The sequence below is a fragment of the Ornithorhynchus anatinus genome, chromosome 7 (genome assembly GCF_004115215.2).
Source record: "Ornithorhynchus anatinus isolate Pmale09 chromosome 7, mOrnAna1.pri.v4, whole genome shotgun sequence".
In the NCBI taxonomy this organism is placed as follows: Eukaryota; Metazoa; Chordata; class Mammalia; order Monotremata; family Ornithorhynchidae; genus Ornithorhynchus; species Ornithorhynchus anatinus.
The window spans coordinates 42,499,041-42,516,419 of record NC_041734.1 but is presented as its reverse complement, the minus strand read 5'-3'; the positions used below and the strand labels follow the sequence as shown (position 1 = coordinate 42,516,419).

At 44.5% G+C, this 17,379-nt stretch overlaps 1 protein-coding gene across 10 annotated transcripts in view; it reads left to right on the top strand.

Annotated features, from left to right (window-relative positions):
- The window catches only part of MAB21L4 (mab-21 like 4), a 42,450-nt gene that overhangs the window by 24,285 nt on the left and 786 nt on the right, over positions 1–17,379 (top strand). For all 10 annotated transcript variants that reach the window (XM_029068454.2, XM_007669211.3, XM_007669224.3 and 7 more), the window contains 3 exons: positions 2,107–2,332; positions 6,653–6,806; positions 14,405–14,758. In XM_029068454.2, the coding sequence (XP_028924287.1) occupies positions 2,107–2,332; positions 6,653–6,806; positions 14,405–14,758 (734 nt within the window). The remainder of the gene's footprint in view (positions 1–2,106; positions 2,333–6,652; positions 6,807–14,404; positions 14,759–17,379) is intronic.

The following is a 17,379-nucleotide window of genomic DNA, read 5'->3' as shown; positions in this document are numbered from 1 at the left end:
TCACAATAGTCTCTGAAATACACCAGATCCTCAATTACCTGGATATTTCAGGTAGAAAGAATTTTTTTGACTGAAAGAATTGTAAAATGTAGGCCACCATTTTTGGGTCCTCAGTTCTTTGGAAAATTTACATATGTCATCAGTCCTTAGAGGCTTATGGAACTCACGTGGTGGAGTTTCCTGTCAAGAATGATGGATGAACCTTGGTTCAATCAATGGTATTTATTGACCACTTACTGTGTGCAGAGCACTGTACTAAGCGTTTGGGAGAGTACAATCCAGAAGACTTGTAGATGTGTTCCCTGCCCACAAGAAGCTTGATTTTGAGACTTCCTGCAGGGAGGAATTGATCAGAACCATTCAGACTCTCTGGTCTCTGCCAATCACAATTCAGTGATGGAATACAATGGGTTTTATGAAATAACTTTAAAAAAATCGCTGGTAGTCTGCCCTCTGGGGTCTTTGATGTCAGGCTATAATACTGCAGTGTTGCTACTCTGACTTTCAGAAATGTAACTAGTTGATTCCTATGAAACATTCCCATGATTTTAGCATTTTTTTCATTTCTTTCTATTCCTTTGCTCCCTCCTCTACTCCTGAACCCTATCATTATCATCACCAATATTCTTTGAGGGTTTACTGTGTGCGGGACATATTGTATACCGAGCACCTGGGGCCTTGTAGTAAAGATAGAATAGTTAGAAAAAATTACAGCCATCAATTTCACAGTATCCGGCTCTGTTTTGTTGTACCTTATTCCTCTCTTCTTCTCCTTATCTTTTTCACCAACAATCAGTAAATCAAAGGTATATAGTGAGTTTCTGAATGTGCCGCCCTTTTCTGTGTTGCCCAACTCACAGTATCTCGTCTCCTCTCTCCACTGCCCATCTCCTTCTCTCTCTCCCTATTTCTCCATTTTGCTTCTTTCCCAGTGTTTTTTTTTCCTTCCAGATAGAGCTATCAAACTTCTCCCCTCAGCCTCTGCATCTTCTGTGCAGTCCTCTTGGGAGAAGAGTGTGGATATTCAATATCCCTCCCATTAAACTACAGATCTAATCATGACCTACTAGAAAGAGCATGGAACTGCAAGTCAGGTGACTTGGGTTCTAGTCTTGACTCTGTCATTTCCCCTATGCTTGACCTTGGGCGAGTCGCTTAACTTCTCTGTTACCTCAGTTTCCTCATTTGTTAAATGGGGATTAAATTCTTCTCCTTAGATTCTGTGCCTGACTGGATTATCTAATATCTACCACAGCACATAGTAAGAGCTAAATAAATGTTATTTTTATAATGATTATTTACTCCTGGTGAGAGAAAATTCTAGGAGTTGGGTTCATAAATTTAGTTTTTTTAATTCTCAAAATCCACATAGGTTGAAATATTCCTGAAGTGCTTGGACAAAGAATTCAAGAAATTTTGTTCCTAAGGCCAGCAAAATATAAAGAGGATTTTTTTTAACATTTTCTGAACATGTTTTACAATAGGAAGAAAGAAGCAAATCTTTGAATTTTATCCTGCAGACTAAAACTCCTAATATAGGAGACCTTACATGCAAACCAAAAGGCAAAAAGAAAGCTCAATTATGTTTTGATCATCACTGTTCTTATTGGTAATCACCCTTAATAAGTAATGCATTAAAAGTACTTTTCTTCCAGCTTCATGATAACAGTTGCTACACAATAACCTCAAGCTAATGGAGCATTACAAGAAATAGGTAACAAACAGGTTGCTATGGTGAAACTGGTAGTAATGGTTATTCAGACCGGTGGGAAACAAACAGCAGTCAGTGGGTGAGACAGGGATGCATCAAATGAAGATCAATTATCATATATGAGTGCTTACTGTGTGTAGGAGGAGGTTACTGAGGGCTTGGGAGAGTACAGTATATCAGAGTTGGTAGACACACTGAAAGCTTCCCTAGAAAATAAATTGGAGAATTGAGAGAAATAGCTAGGGAGATGATTGAATCAAAGAAGGTGACAAGGAGGTGGAAAATAGCCACTAAAAAGAACTTCTCTAGGAAAACAGCAGCAATTTTTGAAGACACACATGAGGATAGGCAGGATTTCATTTCATGTTTGGTCCGAACATTATCTGTCATTTCAGGTGCTCTGAATGCTGGGAATTTAAAGGAAGAAAACCTCCATATGTCTCTGCTGGTCTCCAGTGGCTGGAGAATGATTCGATTCAACATTGTGCCGGTGGTGAAGAGAAATCACAATATCCTTAAACTTGAAAGAACCCAACTAACCCAGGGATTCCCAGAAGACAGCATGAAGAAAGTCATATGTCAGGGGGTTGATCTCATCCCATCAAGCTCTCACCACTGGAGGTAAATGCTATTTTAGATTTCCTTTGCTCAAAGAATCTCCCACAATTACAAGGGCCAGGTAGAAGAAGTTATTTGCGCACGGCTTTTTTCCCGTGTAATTGCTGACCTGATAACAGGGAAGCAGCGTAGCTCGGTGGAAAGAGCTCGGGCTTGGGAGTCAGAGGTCATGGGTTCGAATCCCAGATCTGCCACTTGTCAGCTGTGTAACTGTGGGCAAGTCACTTCACTTTTCTGTGCCTCAGTTCCCTCATCTGTAAAATGGGGATTAAGACTGTGAGCCTCACGTGGGACAACCTGATTACCCTGTATCTACCCCAGCACTTAGAACAGTGCTCTGCACATAGTAAGCGCTTAACAAATACCAACACTATTATTATTACATTATTATTAACATTACTGGAAGTGAGGCTGGGTGGGCCTGGATAGCCAAACCTAGCATGGTGACCAGCTGAAAAGCATTTCGGGAAGCTTCTAACACTTTCAAAATATTCAAACGAGCTCCTTCATCTTTCCAGATGACTCTCAGAATTTAGCATCTAATTATTAGCTCTCACCCAAGTAGATAGCAGTAATTATAATCTGCATTTGCATAACATCTTTTATGTTTCAAGAGGCCTTTTATAAACAGTAATTAATTTCTGCCTCACCCCTGTGAGGTAGATCTGAATTATATTTAGAGGTGAGGATGGAGTTAAGAAGCTGGACCATGAACTGAGTCGCCTAAGAACTTGTTCTAAATGAATAGTTGAGTGGATTTCAACCCAAGATTCCCTTTCCCTTTTTCGCTACAGCAATAACACATGGGCTGGGTTGGCTGGATTTTCTCTCTTGAGGTCAGAATAAGTCTTGGCTGTTTTTAATACTTCTGGGCCCGGCACCCATTCCCTCTTTTCTTACTCCTCACACTCAGAAGGACATTCAGAAGGTGCTGTTATTTTATATGGGATACCCTGAAGAAAGGCATACCCGCTGCTAGAACGTCAAAGCTACCTTCTGCCCGCTGTGGGTTCAGTCCTGTGCCAGGTGCCGGGTTAGGACAGTAGATGAGATTTGCGATAGGATAGTCGGCTTTCACTTCAGCTGAAGTGAGAAGGTTGGGTCGACTCTGAAGTAAAGTTGGGCCTGTTGTTGCAACGCTATAGGTGAGCAGTAATGGTATTTATTGAGCTCCGAGTTGGGGCGATGATTGTACTAGGCCCTAGGGAAGTCCAGAATGAAGAAGGGACAGATTCCCTGCCCACAAGGAGCGTAGACTCAGGCGGAGTGAGTCAGACCTCAGAATTTTAGGAACAGAAAGCAGACAAGTAAACTACCTCCATCCAGCCGGATGGGCACGTTCTCAGTTTGCAGGCCACAAATGTTTGGGAGTGGGCCTGGCCTCAGTGGTTACTGATGACACTCAGTAATGATAGTACTTTTTTTTTTTTGGTCAAGCACTTACAATGTGTCGAGCACTATTCTAAGCACTGTGGTAAGTACAAGTTTATCAGGTCAGATACTGTCCTTGTCCCGCATGGGCACACAATCTGAGGAAGATGGAGATCGGGGATTGAATCCCCATTTTACAGTTGAGGAAACTGAGACCCAGAGAAGTTAAGTGACTTGCCCAAGGTCACACAGCTGGCAAATGAGAAACAGCGTGGCTCAGTGGAAAGAGCACGGGTTTAGGAGGCAAAGGTCATGGGTTCTAATCCCAGCTCCGCCACTTGACAGCTGTGTGACTTTGGGCGAGTCGCTTAACTTCTGGGTGCCTCAGTTACCTCATCTGTAAAATAGGGATCAAGACTGTGAGCCCCACGTGGGACAACCTGATAACTTCGTACCCTCAGCGCTTAGAACAGTGCTTGGCACATAATAAGTGCTTAACAAATACCAACATTATTATTATTATTAAATGGTGAAACCTGGATTAGAACCCAGGTCCCCCGACTCCCAGGCCTATGCTCTTTCCACTAAGCCATGCTGTTTGCCAAAGATGGCAGATGCCCCTTTGCTAACCCAAAAATAACGGACATTCATCACGTTGATTACATAACACAGTGAAATGACACCGTATGAAACCTCACAGCGTGGATCTCCAACCCCTGGGTCAGAACCATAGGACCATAGAACCATAGGACTCGGTGGCAGGAGTTGAGGTGGTGGAAGGCTGGGAGTTTTGAAATACAAATAGGTGTCATAAAGGCCTCCGGTGCTGTATTCATGGTAGACAGGGGTGGATCAGCTGAAAACTGGACTGTCTGGAACCAAACCAGATGAATGGTCTCTCTAGTTGTAAGCAGGACGCTGTAGACGCCATCCATCTGCTCCAAAAAGTGACTCCATTGCCCAGATATCCACTGCCCTGAAAAACCTCTGAGCGTATGTGAAAACGAATCTACGCTGAAATAAAGGCTTCTTGGGCCTAGCAGTAATTTAGCACCCAGGAAGCGAGCCATCGGTTATCAACATGAAAACTTGTTTCTCATTTTAGGGTGGTGAATAGTCACCATAGTGCAACAGTTTTGCTTAAGCATAAAGAGGGGTGCTTTCATTATGCTACAAAAATAAAAATGTATCGCTTTAGGTTGTCTCTCTGGATGGAAATTGTTCATTCCTAAGACCTGAAAGAGGGTGGGGGAATGTTAGTTGGTGTGATGAGTCATCTTTGCAGAGCAGGGGAAGTGACTTGTCAAATGCTCGTTTGTTCCTGAATGCAGCATTATCCTGCAAGGCAGAAGATTTATTCCCCTATTCAGCATCTTCATCAGTGGGGACTGTTTGGAACAATCGTTTCTTCTCTGAAACGCTGGCGGTCTGGAAGTGACCATCAGAGGAAAAGCATTTTAATTTATTTCGGGAAATAAATGTGTTGCCCAGGCTTGCTGGGATTCAGTGAAGAAAGGAAATGGGGCCAGGATTTTTCATTCCGTGGCTTTCATGAGCTATTAGCTATGAAGATTAAAAGTGCACAATTGTTCATTCTGGCCAAAACTGGCATTAAAGAAAAGTAGAATAAAATAATCTCTGCAGTTGATTCTTCCAGTTTAATATGAAGACTCATAGGTGCAATCACGGAACCAGGTGGATAAAAATGTAATTTTTAGCAGGTTAATTATGGTATTTAAGTGTTCACTACTGTTCTAAGCCCTGAGGTAGCTTCGATTTTACCAGATCAGACACAGTCTCCATCCCTAATGGAGCTCACAGTCTAAGGCAGGAGAACGGGTATTGAATTCCCATTTTATAGTCGAGGAAACTTTGGTATAGAGAAGTGAAGTGACTTGCCCTAGTCCCATGGCAGGCAAGTAGTAGAGCTGGGACTAGAACTCATTCATTCATTCATTCAATAGTATTTATTGAGCGCCTACTATGTGCAGAGCACTGTACTAAGCGCTTGGGATGAACAAGTCGGCAACAGATAGAGACAGTCCCTGCCGTTTGACGGGCTTACAGTCTAATCGGTCCTCTGGCTCCCAGGCCCGTGCTCTTTTCACTAGGCCACACTGATCCTGATTGTATCTAATGAGGTAAAACAGTCTTGCATTTCCTAAATCTTGGTTCTTCTATAGCACGTGGGTTATGGTCATGATGAACCTTAATTTAAGAAAAACCCATATTATGGTCTCCCACCTTGACCAATGATATGCACCTATACCCAAATATTTCTTCCAACATGGCTTCGTGTTGTGTCCAGACAGATTGTGCTGACAGAAGTACCAATCAATCATATTTGTTGAGCACTTTACAATGTGGTGAGCACTCTGTTAAGTGCTTGGGAGAGTACAATATAACAGAGTTGGATAGACACATTCCCTGCCCACAAGAAAGGATGTTCCTCAAAGGCTTTCTCTTCAAAATGTGGACTCATTCAATCCCCTTTTAAGCCATCATTTCACAAAGTAGCAGTTAATAAATACCACTGACTGATAGATCAGATTACCCAAATATTTCTTCCAACATGGCTTCGTGTTGTGTCCAGACAGATTGTGCTGACAGAAGTACCAATCAATCATATTTGTTGAGCACTTTACAATGTGGTGAGCACTCTGTTAAGTGCTTGGGAGAGTACAGTATAACAGAGTTGGATAGACACATTCCCTGCCCACAAGAAAGGATGTTCCTCAAAGGCTTTCTCTTCAAAATGTGGACTCATTCAATCCCCTTTTAAGCCATCATTTCACAAAGTAGCAGTTAATAAATACCACTGACTGATAGATCAGATTTTTAAGGTAAAATGAAAGTGCAAATCCCTCCTGAATAGTTTATTAAGATTTCCGGCCACGTCCAGCTGAACTGTTACCGTGAGCATTTCAAACATTTCTCTCCTTGTTTTTCCAGGGTTTCCACCAATCACCTTCTTTCGAAGCTCCTTGGTATCGTGGGAACACTCAAGGGTCACCGCCTGGACAGTCTTTCCATCTTGGATCGGGTCAACAACGAGAACTGGAGAGATGGGGGAAAGACAGCAGGCCTCACATTTACTCATCTGAAGGTAAGATGTTGTCAAGACAAAGGAATGTTTTCTCTGCCCTGTACCCCAGGCGTGCCATGCTTCTAGGCTCCCATCCTCCTCAATTAATCAATCAATAGTATTTACTGAACCCTTACTATGTGCAGAGCACTGTACTAAGCACTTGGAAGAGTACAATACAACAAAATTAGTAGATGTGTTTCCTGCCCATAATGATCTTATGGTCTAGAGAAGCAGCGTGGCTCAGTGGAAAGACCTGGGCTTGGGAGTCAGAGGTCATGGGTTCGACTCCCGGCTCTGCCACTTGTCAGCTGTGTGACTGTGGACAAGTCACTTCACTTCTCTGGGCCTCAGTTACCTCATTTGTAAAATGGGGATTAACTGTGAGCCTCAAGTGGGACAACCTGATGACTCTGTATCTTCCCCAGCGCTAAGAACAGTGCTCTGCACATAGTAAGCGCTTAACAAATACCTACATTATTATTAGAGGACTTTTCCTTCCTCCCTTACCTCACCCCAGGAAAATTCAGGGGGAAGAAGATTAATAATAATAATAGTAATAATAATAATGTTGGTATTTGTTAAGCGCTTACTATGTGCAGAGCACTGTTCTAAGCACTGGGGAAGATACAGAGTAATCAGGTTGTCCCAGGTGAGGTTCACAGTTAATCCCCATTTTCCAGATGAGGGAACTGAGGCACAGAGAAGCAAAGTGACTTGCCCATAGTCACATAGCTGACAAGTGGCAGAGCTGGAATTTGAACCCATGACCCCTGACTCCCAAGCTAGGGCTCTTTCCACTGAGCCACACTGCTTCTCTATATATCTGAGACTACAGTGAGAGGTATCCTGAGAGGTGGGTTAAAAATTCCTTTTATGTAAGGGGACCCTGACAGTCAGAGATTACAAATGTCGCTCAGGTGAAACAGCGTGTGATCAAATACTTTATTGTTGTTGACATGATATACCATTTTACCATTTTGTTTTTTCTATGGTTAGTACCAATTTTTTTAATGGTATTTGTTAGGTACCTACCATGCGTCAAGCTCTGTTCTAACATTGGTTAGATAAGAGTTAATCACATCAGACACGGTCCCTGTCCTAAAAGGGTCTCACAGTCTAAGGGTGATGGTGAACGTGTATTTAATCTCTGTTTCACAGATGAGAAAACTAAGGCACGGAGAAGTTCAGTGACTTACCCGAGGTCACACAGTAGGAAAGTGGTGGAATGAGGATTAGAACTTAGGTCCTCTGGCTCCCAGGTCCACGCTTTGTCAAATAGGCCATGTTGCTTTCCTTGTCCTATCATTCCATTAGTGGAATTTGCTGAATGCTAAATACTTAAGGAGAGTACACAGAAGCGAGGTACATATTTTCTGTCATCAAGAAGCTTACAGTTCAATGGGGCAGATAGGCAAAAATTAGAAACAGAAGGTACTACAATAGATAGAACAGTAAGTAGTACAAATATAAATAAATCTCACACCCTTGGGAGTTTGGACTTCCTAGGATGAAGAACGTGTATTCCCCCTAGATTTCTACAGAGGTAATATCATTTAGTGGAGGTGACCTTGGAAACTGGAGCTTGCTTTTTTTTCCCCATGGTATTTGTGAAGTGCTTACTATGTGTCAAACACTGTTCGAAGCACTGAGATAGACACAAGCTAATCAGGTGGACACAGTCCGTGTCCCACATTGGGTTCATAGCCTTAATCTCTATTTTTCAGATGAGGTAACTGAGAAGTTAAATGTCTTGCCCAAAGTCAAACAGCGGACAAGTGGAGGAGCTGGGATTAGAACCCGGGTCCTTCTCACTCCCAGGCCCGCGTTCTATCCTGGTCACACTGCTTCCCTTGCTTGATTTATTCAGGTTCCGAGCAACAGACTGTAAATTCCTTGAGGGCAGGGATTATGCCTACCAACTCTACTTTGTTATCCTCCCCCCTAAGAGTTTAGTAGAGTCCTCTCCACACAGTCATCACTCAATAAATACCACTGGTTGATTGACTGAGCAGTTTGAACCACTTAGATACTAGTCTTTAGAGTCTCCAAGCTCCGCCTGAAGTGATGGGCAATCAATAGCTCACCTGGGGGCTCCTGGGGAGAAATGCCCCCCGCTTCTCTCTACGAGATTAGGCAGGAGCACTTCGGAAGCCCCCAGTCACGATTCAGATGGGGGGAATCTGGGGGGAATCTCCCAATCTGTCAGTGACCACGGAGGAGTATTCTGCCTTTATCAACTTCTTCAGGAGCCAACATTAAAAACTAGGCTCATGGAGGTTCAGGAATGGGTTAAAAACAGAGAAAGTTAAAAGACTGGGAGTTGCCAGTTATATAATAATAATAATTATGGTATTTGTTAAGCACTTACTATATGCAGAGCACTGTTCTAAGTGCCGGGGTAGATACAGGGTAATCAGATTGTCCCACGCGGGGCTTCCATTTTTTAATCCCCATTTTTACAGATGAGGTAACTGAGGACCAGAGAAGTTAAGTGACTTGCCCAAGGTCACGCAGCAGACAAGTGGCGGAGTCGGGTTTAGAACCCACGACCTCTTGACTCCCAAGCCCGGGCTCTTTCCGCTAAGCCACGCTGCTTCTCCTATATGCTTCTGATCAGCTTCAGCGCCCAAGTCCTTAGCACTGAGCCCCTTCGCGGAGGGAATTGAGTATAGTGGTAGAGCTCTGCACAGCACAATTCACACTCTCTCATCCCTGCCATTTCTGTTTCCCCCTGGGGCTGAGGGTGTAGCAAACGGGTAGGTAAGTAGGGCAAGGAAGAGATAGAAGATACGAAAGAAGAAACGAGAGCTGGAAAGAGTTTCGAAGATTGTTCACTAGTAATATATGTTTTGGTTTGTTTCTGTCTAAATATTTGTCTGTTCATTTATTGAACTGAAATGTCGCACTCTCCTGTTGGCTCAGAGATGAGTTCAGAACCGGCCGTTTGCTGTGTGGCTGATTTTAATGGAGCTCTCTGTTGACAAGCCACCATTGCCTAGGGAGATGGTGGTCACGCGCATCTTTCCTTCAATAATGTTGGTATTTGTTAAGCGCTTACTATGTGCCGAGCACTGTTCTAAGCGCTGGGGTAGACACAGGGGAATCAGGTTGTCCCACGTGGGGCTCACGGTCTTAATCCTCATTTTACAGATGAGGTAACTGAGGCACCGAGAAGTGAAGTGACTTGCCCACAGTCACACAGCTGACAAGTGGCCGAGCCGGGATTCGAACCCGTGACCTCTGACTCCAAAGCCCGTGCTCTTTCCACTGAGCCACGCTGCTTCAAGGAATTCACCCCTCCACAACCACCAGCCGGCTCTGAGGTGGTGGGAGCTATTCTGTGGTTTCTCTGCCTCTCAATCTCCATCTTAACGCTGCAAAGCTCTTTTATTATAACGACGTCTTGTGATCCCTTTCCTGAAGCATGGCTGGCAATACCTACTACTTGCATTCATTCATTCAATAGTATTTATTGAGCGCTTACTATGTGCAGAGCACTGTACTAAGCGCTTGGAATGGACAAATCGGTAACAGAGAGAGAAGTCCCTGCCCTTTGACGGGCTTACGGTCTAATCGGGGGAGACAGACAGACAGTGGCAATAAATAGAATCGAAGGGAAGAACATCTCGTTAAAACAATAGCAAATAAATAGAATCAAGGTGATGTACATCTCATTAACAAAATAAATAGGGTAATGAAGATATATACAGTTGAGCGGACGAGTACGGTGCTGAGGGGGTGGGACGGGAGACGGGGAGGAGCAGAGGGAAAGGGGGGAGAAGAGGGCTTAGCTGCGGAGAGGTGAAGGGGGGAGGTAGGGGGAGCAGAGGGAAAAAAGGGGGGAGCTCAGTCTGGGAAGGCCTCTCGGAGGAGGTGAGCTTTAAGTAGGGTTTTGAAGAGGGGAAGAGAATCGGTTTGGCGGAGGTGAGGAGGGAGGGCGTTCCGGGACCGCGGGAGGACGTGGCCCAGAGGTGGTCGACGGGATAGGCGAGAACGGGGGACGGCGAGGAGGTGGGCGGCGGAGGAGCGGAGCGTGCGGGGTGGGCAGTGGAAAGAGATGAGGGAGGAGAGGTAGGAGGGGGCAAGGGGATGGAGAGCCTTGAAGCCTAGAGTGAGAAGTTTTTGTTCAGAGCATCGCTAATTAAAGTAGTTAAGGATGCCCTAAGTTGCCAGGCTGGCGGTGGACTCTTACATAAAGCTATTCATTTGGGGCTAGCTAAACCGTTTGAAAATTAATCAATCCAGTAATCTTATTCATTGAGCGCTTACAAGGTAGAGAGCACTGGAGTAAGCACTTGGGAGAGTACACGTGTACAAGCGCTTGGGAACCAGCATAGCCTAGTGGTAAGAGCACAGGCCTGGGAGTCAGAGGACGTGGGTTCTAATCCTGAGAAGTCACTTAACTCCTTTGGCCTCAGTTACCTCATCTGTAAAATGAGGATTAAGACTGCGAGCCCCATGTGCGACGGGGACTGCGTCCAACCTGATTAACTTGTATCTACCCCGGTGCTTAGAACAGGGAATGTGTCTGTGATAGTGTTGTGTCGTACTCTCCTAAGTACGTAGTAAGTGTTCAATGAATATGACTGATTAATCGACTGATTGTTTGACTGCAGTGTTCTCACCTGGCAGAAGAAACCTCGGGGATCCTCCCTGATCCTCCCTTTGGTCTCAGGTCTTAATAGGCCAAACCCTTAGAGTTCCCTCCTTCCATCCTAGAGGAAAAGTAAGCTTGGGGAGGCAGTGTGATGTAGTGGGTAGAGCCCGGTCCTGGGAGTCAGAAGGACCTGGTTCTAATCCCAGCCGCTTGTCTGTTGGTTGACCTTGGTCAAGTCACTTCACTTCTCTGTACCTCAATTACCTCATCTGCAAAATAACGATTAAAACCATGAACCCCATGTGGGACATGGACAGTGCCAACCTGATTAGCTCCAGTGCTTAGTACAGTGCCTGGCACATAGTAAGTGCTTAACAAATACCATTAAAACAGAACAGATTCTTTATTTCTCAAGCAGATGATAATTGTGATACTTGAGAAGCAGCGTGGCTCAGTGGAAAGAGCACGGACTTAGGAGTCAGAGGTCATGGGTTCTAATCCCGGCTCAGCCGCTCGTCAGCTGTGTGACTTTGGGCAAGTCACTTAACTTCTCTGTGCCTCAGTTACCTCATCTGGAAAATGGGGATGAAGACCGTGAGCCCAGCGTGAGACCTGATTACCCTGTATCTACCCCAGTGCTTAGAACAGTGGTCGGCACATAGTAAGCGCTTAACAAATACCAACATTACTATTGTTAATGATATTTACTGAATGCTTACTAAGTGAAGAACACTATATTAAGCACTCGGGAAAGTGCCATATAATAGTCTGTAGGTGCTATCCCTTCCCACAAGGAGAATATGGTCTTCAGGAAGAGACAAACAATAAAATAAATGACCAATAAGGGAAATGGTAAAGTATAAGGATATTTGCCCATTTGCCATGATGCTGGGATAAGAATCGAAGTACTTGAGAGTTAAAAGATTACTGTGCATCAAGTACTGTACCAAGGACTTGTGTTAGACACAGAATAATTAAATTGAACGCACTCCTTGTCCCAAAGGGATCTCCACAGTCTAAAGGGGAGGGAGAATAGGTGTTTAATCCCTATTTTACAGATGAGAAAATTAAGGCCCCAAGTAGCTGAGTGACTTGCCCAGGGTCTCACGGCAGGCAAGTGGTGGAGCTGGGATTAGAACTCAGGTCTTCCGACTCCCAGGTCCTTGCTCTTTCGACTAGGCCTAGAGTGTTTGAATTTCTAGATTTCTGTCATTCTGCCTGGTTTCAGAATTTACCTTCTGAGTTAACACTTGCTCTACAGTTCTGAGATCCTAATTTTTAATTTCTAAAACTACATTCTATCACAGTATAACTCAAATAAGTCGATCACACTTTCCCCCTAAAAAAAGCCTCTCGATAAAGTGTTTTATATCCCGTTCGATACTACTTTTATTTAAATCTATATCCATCTATCTGAAAAAAGCACATAATTTTCTGAAGGTTTCCGTGGCTGCCTTCACGCTGACAGACACTGAACGAACCGGAGAGGCAAATGGCAACCGTATGTTGAGCACTTGTGAGTAAACAGTGCCAGGGCCAGGTGTGGGTGAACTGGACATTGCCCTAAGCCCTGCTTTTCGGGCGAGTCCTGATTGGTTGGGGGCGGCCAGGCTGCTCAGAGAAGCGGTGTGGCTCAGTGGAAAGAGCCCAGGCTTGGGAGTCAGCAGAGGTCATGGGTTCGAATCCCAGATCTGCCACTTGTCAGCTGTGTGACTGTGGCCAAGTCACTTCACTTCTCTGTGCCTCAGTTACCTCATCTGTAAAATGGGGATTAACTGTGAGCCTCATGTGGGACAACCTGATTACCCTGTATCTACTCCAGCGCTTAGAACAGTGCTCTGCACAGAGTAAGCGCTTAACAAATACCAACATTAGAGAAGCAGCGTGGCTCATTGGAAAGAGCCCGGGCTTGGGAGTCAGAGGTCATGGGTTTGAATCCTGCCTCTGCCACTTGTCAGCTGTGTGAATGTGGGCAAGTCACTTAACTTCTCTGTGCCTCAGTTCCCTCATCTGTAAAATGGGGATTAACTGTGAGCCTCACATGGGACAACCTGATTACCCTGTATCTACTGCAGCGCTTAGAACAGTGCTCTGCACATAGTAAGCGCTTAACAAATACATTATTATGGCTAAATCCTGGGTAGTGGCAGTTTCTTTCCCATCTGGCCTCCTGTTACTTGTCCCTGCCTTAAGCACTGTCTTGTTGGGAGGTTACAGATGCCTTCTGCTCCTCCTTCTTCCCTTCCTTCCCCAAACTCCTGGAGCTCAGCTTTGCCCAGGCAGCAGGATTCCATAACTCCAGCACTGCACATAATAAGCTTTCCGTGGCTATTGTGCCCACACACCTAAAATTTCCAGAACTTCAGGGCAACAGAACAGAGCAAATCCAGATGGGCTGCCACTCTGTGACCACAGAGACCTCTATCCCTACCACCCCCCCCAGCACTTAGCACATAGTAAGCACTTAACAAATGCCATCATTATTATTATTATTTGGGTGCGAAAAGAGGAAAACTCCTCTTTTTTTATTAAGAAACTAGTGTGTTGAGCAGAAACATGAATCTAGAGGAACTTTTTTTTTTCCCTTTATGGTATTTGTTAAGCCCTGGCTATGTGCCGGGCACTGTTTTAAGCACCGGGGTAGGTATAAGCTAATCAGGTTGGACACAGCCCCTGTGCCACGTGGAGCTCACGGTATTAATCCCCATCGTGCAGGTGAGGTAAATGAGGCACGGAGAAGTGAAGTGACTTGCCCTAGGTCACAAAGCAGGCACCTGGTGGAACCAGGATTAGAACCCAGGTCCTTCTGACCCCCAGGCTCATGCTCTATCCACTAGGCCATGCTGCTTTTCAACTCACAAAAGAAACGTTATCTCTGAAAACTAAAGGTAGGTACACATATGTTGTAAGACACCTAGGAGTTGCTTTTGATAAGGGTAGTCGTCCACGAAGAGTGACTTTTCCTCGGTTTCCTATACTCTGTTTTAGACAGTAAATGGTTTGCTTCCGTTTTGCTCAGATGGTGCTGCTGTGGGCCACCGAAATATTCCCCTCCTCTGAGGACTGGGAGGACTTGGAAGGCTCGGTCTACCGACTCCTGGTGATCTTGCTGTGCTGCCTGGCCACCAGAAACCTGCCCCATTTCCTGCACCCCGAGCGCAACCTGTTTGAAAGGCAGGATCTAGACCTGAACTTTCTGTACCAACAAGTGGAGAAATTTGCCAGTCAACCGGAACTGTTCCTGAAGATTCACATCACCCATCAGATCACCAGCCCGCAGCGGATCGACAATGGCATCAAAGCCTTCCTGCAACTTCCTGCCAACAACAGAGCCTACTGGGATACTGCCTATTTTGATGTCCTGCTGGACAAGGTACTTGTCATCTTGGGCGGGGGACTAAAACGAGTTAACTTCATACTATTCAGTGAGGGCTGGCCACGGTTTTTCAACCTGTAACACTTGTCCCTTCTACTGGACACTGCTTATATCACAAGGATTAGGCAGGGAGCTCCGGGCCACGTGGGAAAGTGGGAGTGGTGGGATTGAAAACGAACCAAAAAGGGAAAGAAATCCTGAAAGCTCGATGTCCAAATAAGACACCAAAATACAGAGTATGTGGGGAACAGACTTTTCAAAGTGCGGCTTCCTCCAAGTGGCCCAGAAATGGTGGGGATTTCTCCTCTTTCGGAGGGTAAGATGAGACTGAAAATGAATCAGACAGGGAAAGAAAGCGTAAAAGCCTAATGTCCAAATAAGACACCAAAATGCAAAGTATGTGGGGTACAAACTTTTTAAAGTGTGGTTTCCTCAAAATTTCCCTGAAATCACAGGGATGGCTCTTTTTTAAGAGGGTAACATGAGGTGACTCGAAGAGTGTTCCGAGCTCACAAAATGTATGGATGGAGATGGCAAAGGCAGAATCAGCACCATAATGTGAACGTGGGGATAGAGTTGATCATTTGACTTGATCCCAGTAAGTTCTTTTCAAACTTGATTATTTTGTATGATGTTTCACTTAGCTTAGTACAGGGGTCAGTACATAATAAATACTTAACAAATACCATTATTATTATTGTTGTTGTTATTACAAGTGTGACATTTTAAAATAAGCTCCGAAATTTAATAGAAGGCACGATGATGATCAATATCTTGCTCCTTTCAGTTTGCCTTAGGGAGATCTTTTCCGTCATTTTCTTCTTCTGTGTAAAACTGAAATAGCTTTTTCCCTTTATGTGCCATCCCAAAATACAGAATTGCAACCCAAAGAGGAAATTGGAAAGTCATAATTAATTGATCATGTCTACAAACTGTATTGTACTCTTCCAAGCGCTTAATATAGTACTCTGCACCCAGTAAGCTTTCAGTAAATACCATTGATTGATTGATTGATTGAAAAATAATGGCCCACGTTGTTCATAGGGTTTGAGAGGCTTTTGTTTGGAAAGTGGAGGATGGTTTGGTATAAGAAAAAACATCACTCAGATTCTTAGTGTTCTTCTGCCATTGAGGGATTCAATAACTCTTATACTATTCTTCATTATATCAGAAAATTTCAAGTAATTTCTCAAATAAACTTCGAGGAAACACTGTGGAATCCCATGGCTCTCCCAACCCTGCATTCAGGCCAGAATCCATTGGAGAGTTTCTTCAGTGACAGACTTCACCCAGTATTCAGAACTAAATCCAAGCTTTCTCCCTTCCAGTCTCTTGCCCTGGCCTTTATCATTTAGCTACATAGACGGATCTTTAAGCAATTTTATCATAGTTCATTCCTTGGTGAGACTGGGTTCAAAATTTAGATTGTGAACCCCATGTGAGACAGGGTCCAAGTTCAATTCCCACCTGTGAATTTTTCCCTAATAATCATAAATAATAATTATAGTATCTGCCAAGCACTGTACTAAGTGCTGGGGTGGATACAAGCAAATTGGATTGGACACAGTCCCTGTCTCACATGGGCTCATAGTCTTGATCCCCATTTTCCAGAAGAGGTAACTGAGGCCTAGAGAAGTGGAGTGAGTTGCCCAAGGTCACACAGCAGACATGTGGCAGAGCCGGGATTTGAACCCAGGTCCTTCTGACTCCCACGCCCGTGCTCTTTCTGCTAGGCCACGCTGCTTCTCTGTGTAACTGCCACCCCGATATCCTGCTGGAAGCTTGATGAGATAATAATGTTGGTATTTGTTAAGCACTTACTATGTGCAGAGCACTGTTCTAAGCGCTGGGGTAGATACAGTGCAATCAGGTTGTCCCATGTGAGGCTCACAGTTAATCCCCACTTTACAGATGAGGGAACTGAGGCACAGAGAAGTTAAGTGACTTCCCCGCAGTCACACAGCTGACAAGTGGCAGAGGCGGGATTCGAACTCATGACCTCTGCCTCCCAAGCCCGGGCTCTTTCCACTGAGCCACGCTGCTTCTCATGGGAGAAGTGGGGCCTTGGTGCTGTCTTATGGGTCTTTCTTCCTTCCTCTCCTTGCTGGGGAGAACAGAGCCCATGTTGAGTTATCACTGCTAAAAAGAAATCAATCAATCATATAGAGAATCATATATATTGAGCACTTATTGTGTGCAGAGCACTGAACTAAGCTTTTGGGATAGTACAGTACAACAGAATGACCAGGCACATTCCCTGCCCACAGTGAACTGACAATCTAGAGGATGAACTTACAATCTAAAGGAAAGCAGTCTAGTATTAAAGTGGTATTTGTTAAGTGTTTTCTCTGTGCCAGACACTGTATTAAGCACTAGGGAAAAATACAAGGCATTCAGGTTGAACAGAGGACCTGCCCCACCCAGGGTTCATAATCTAAATAGGCAGGTGATCAGATATTATATCCCCATTTTCTAGATGAGGAAAATGGGGCATAGAGAAGTTAAGTGACTTGCCCGGGGTCACAGAGGAGAAAAGTGTCAGAGTTGGGATTAGAACCCAGGTTTTTCTGACTCCCAAGCCCACGCTCTTTCCGCTTGGCCACACTACTCCTCTATTA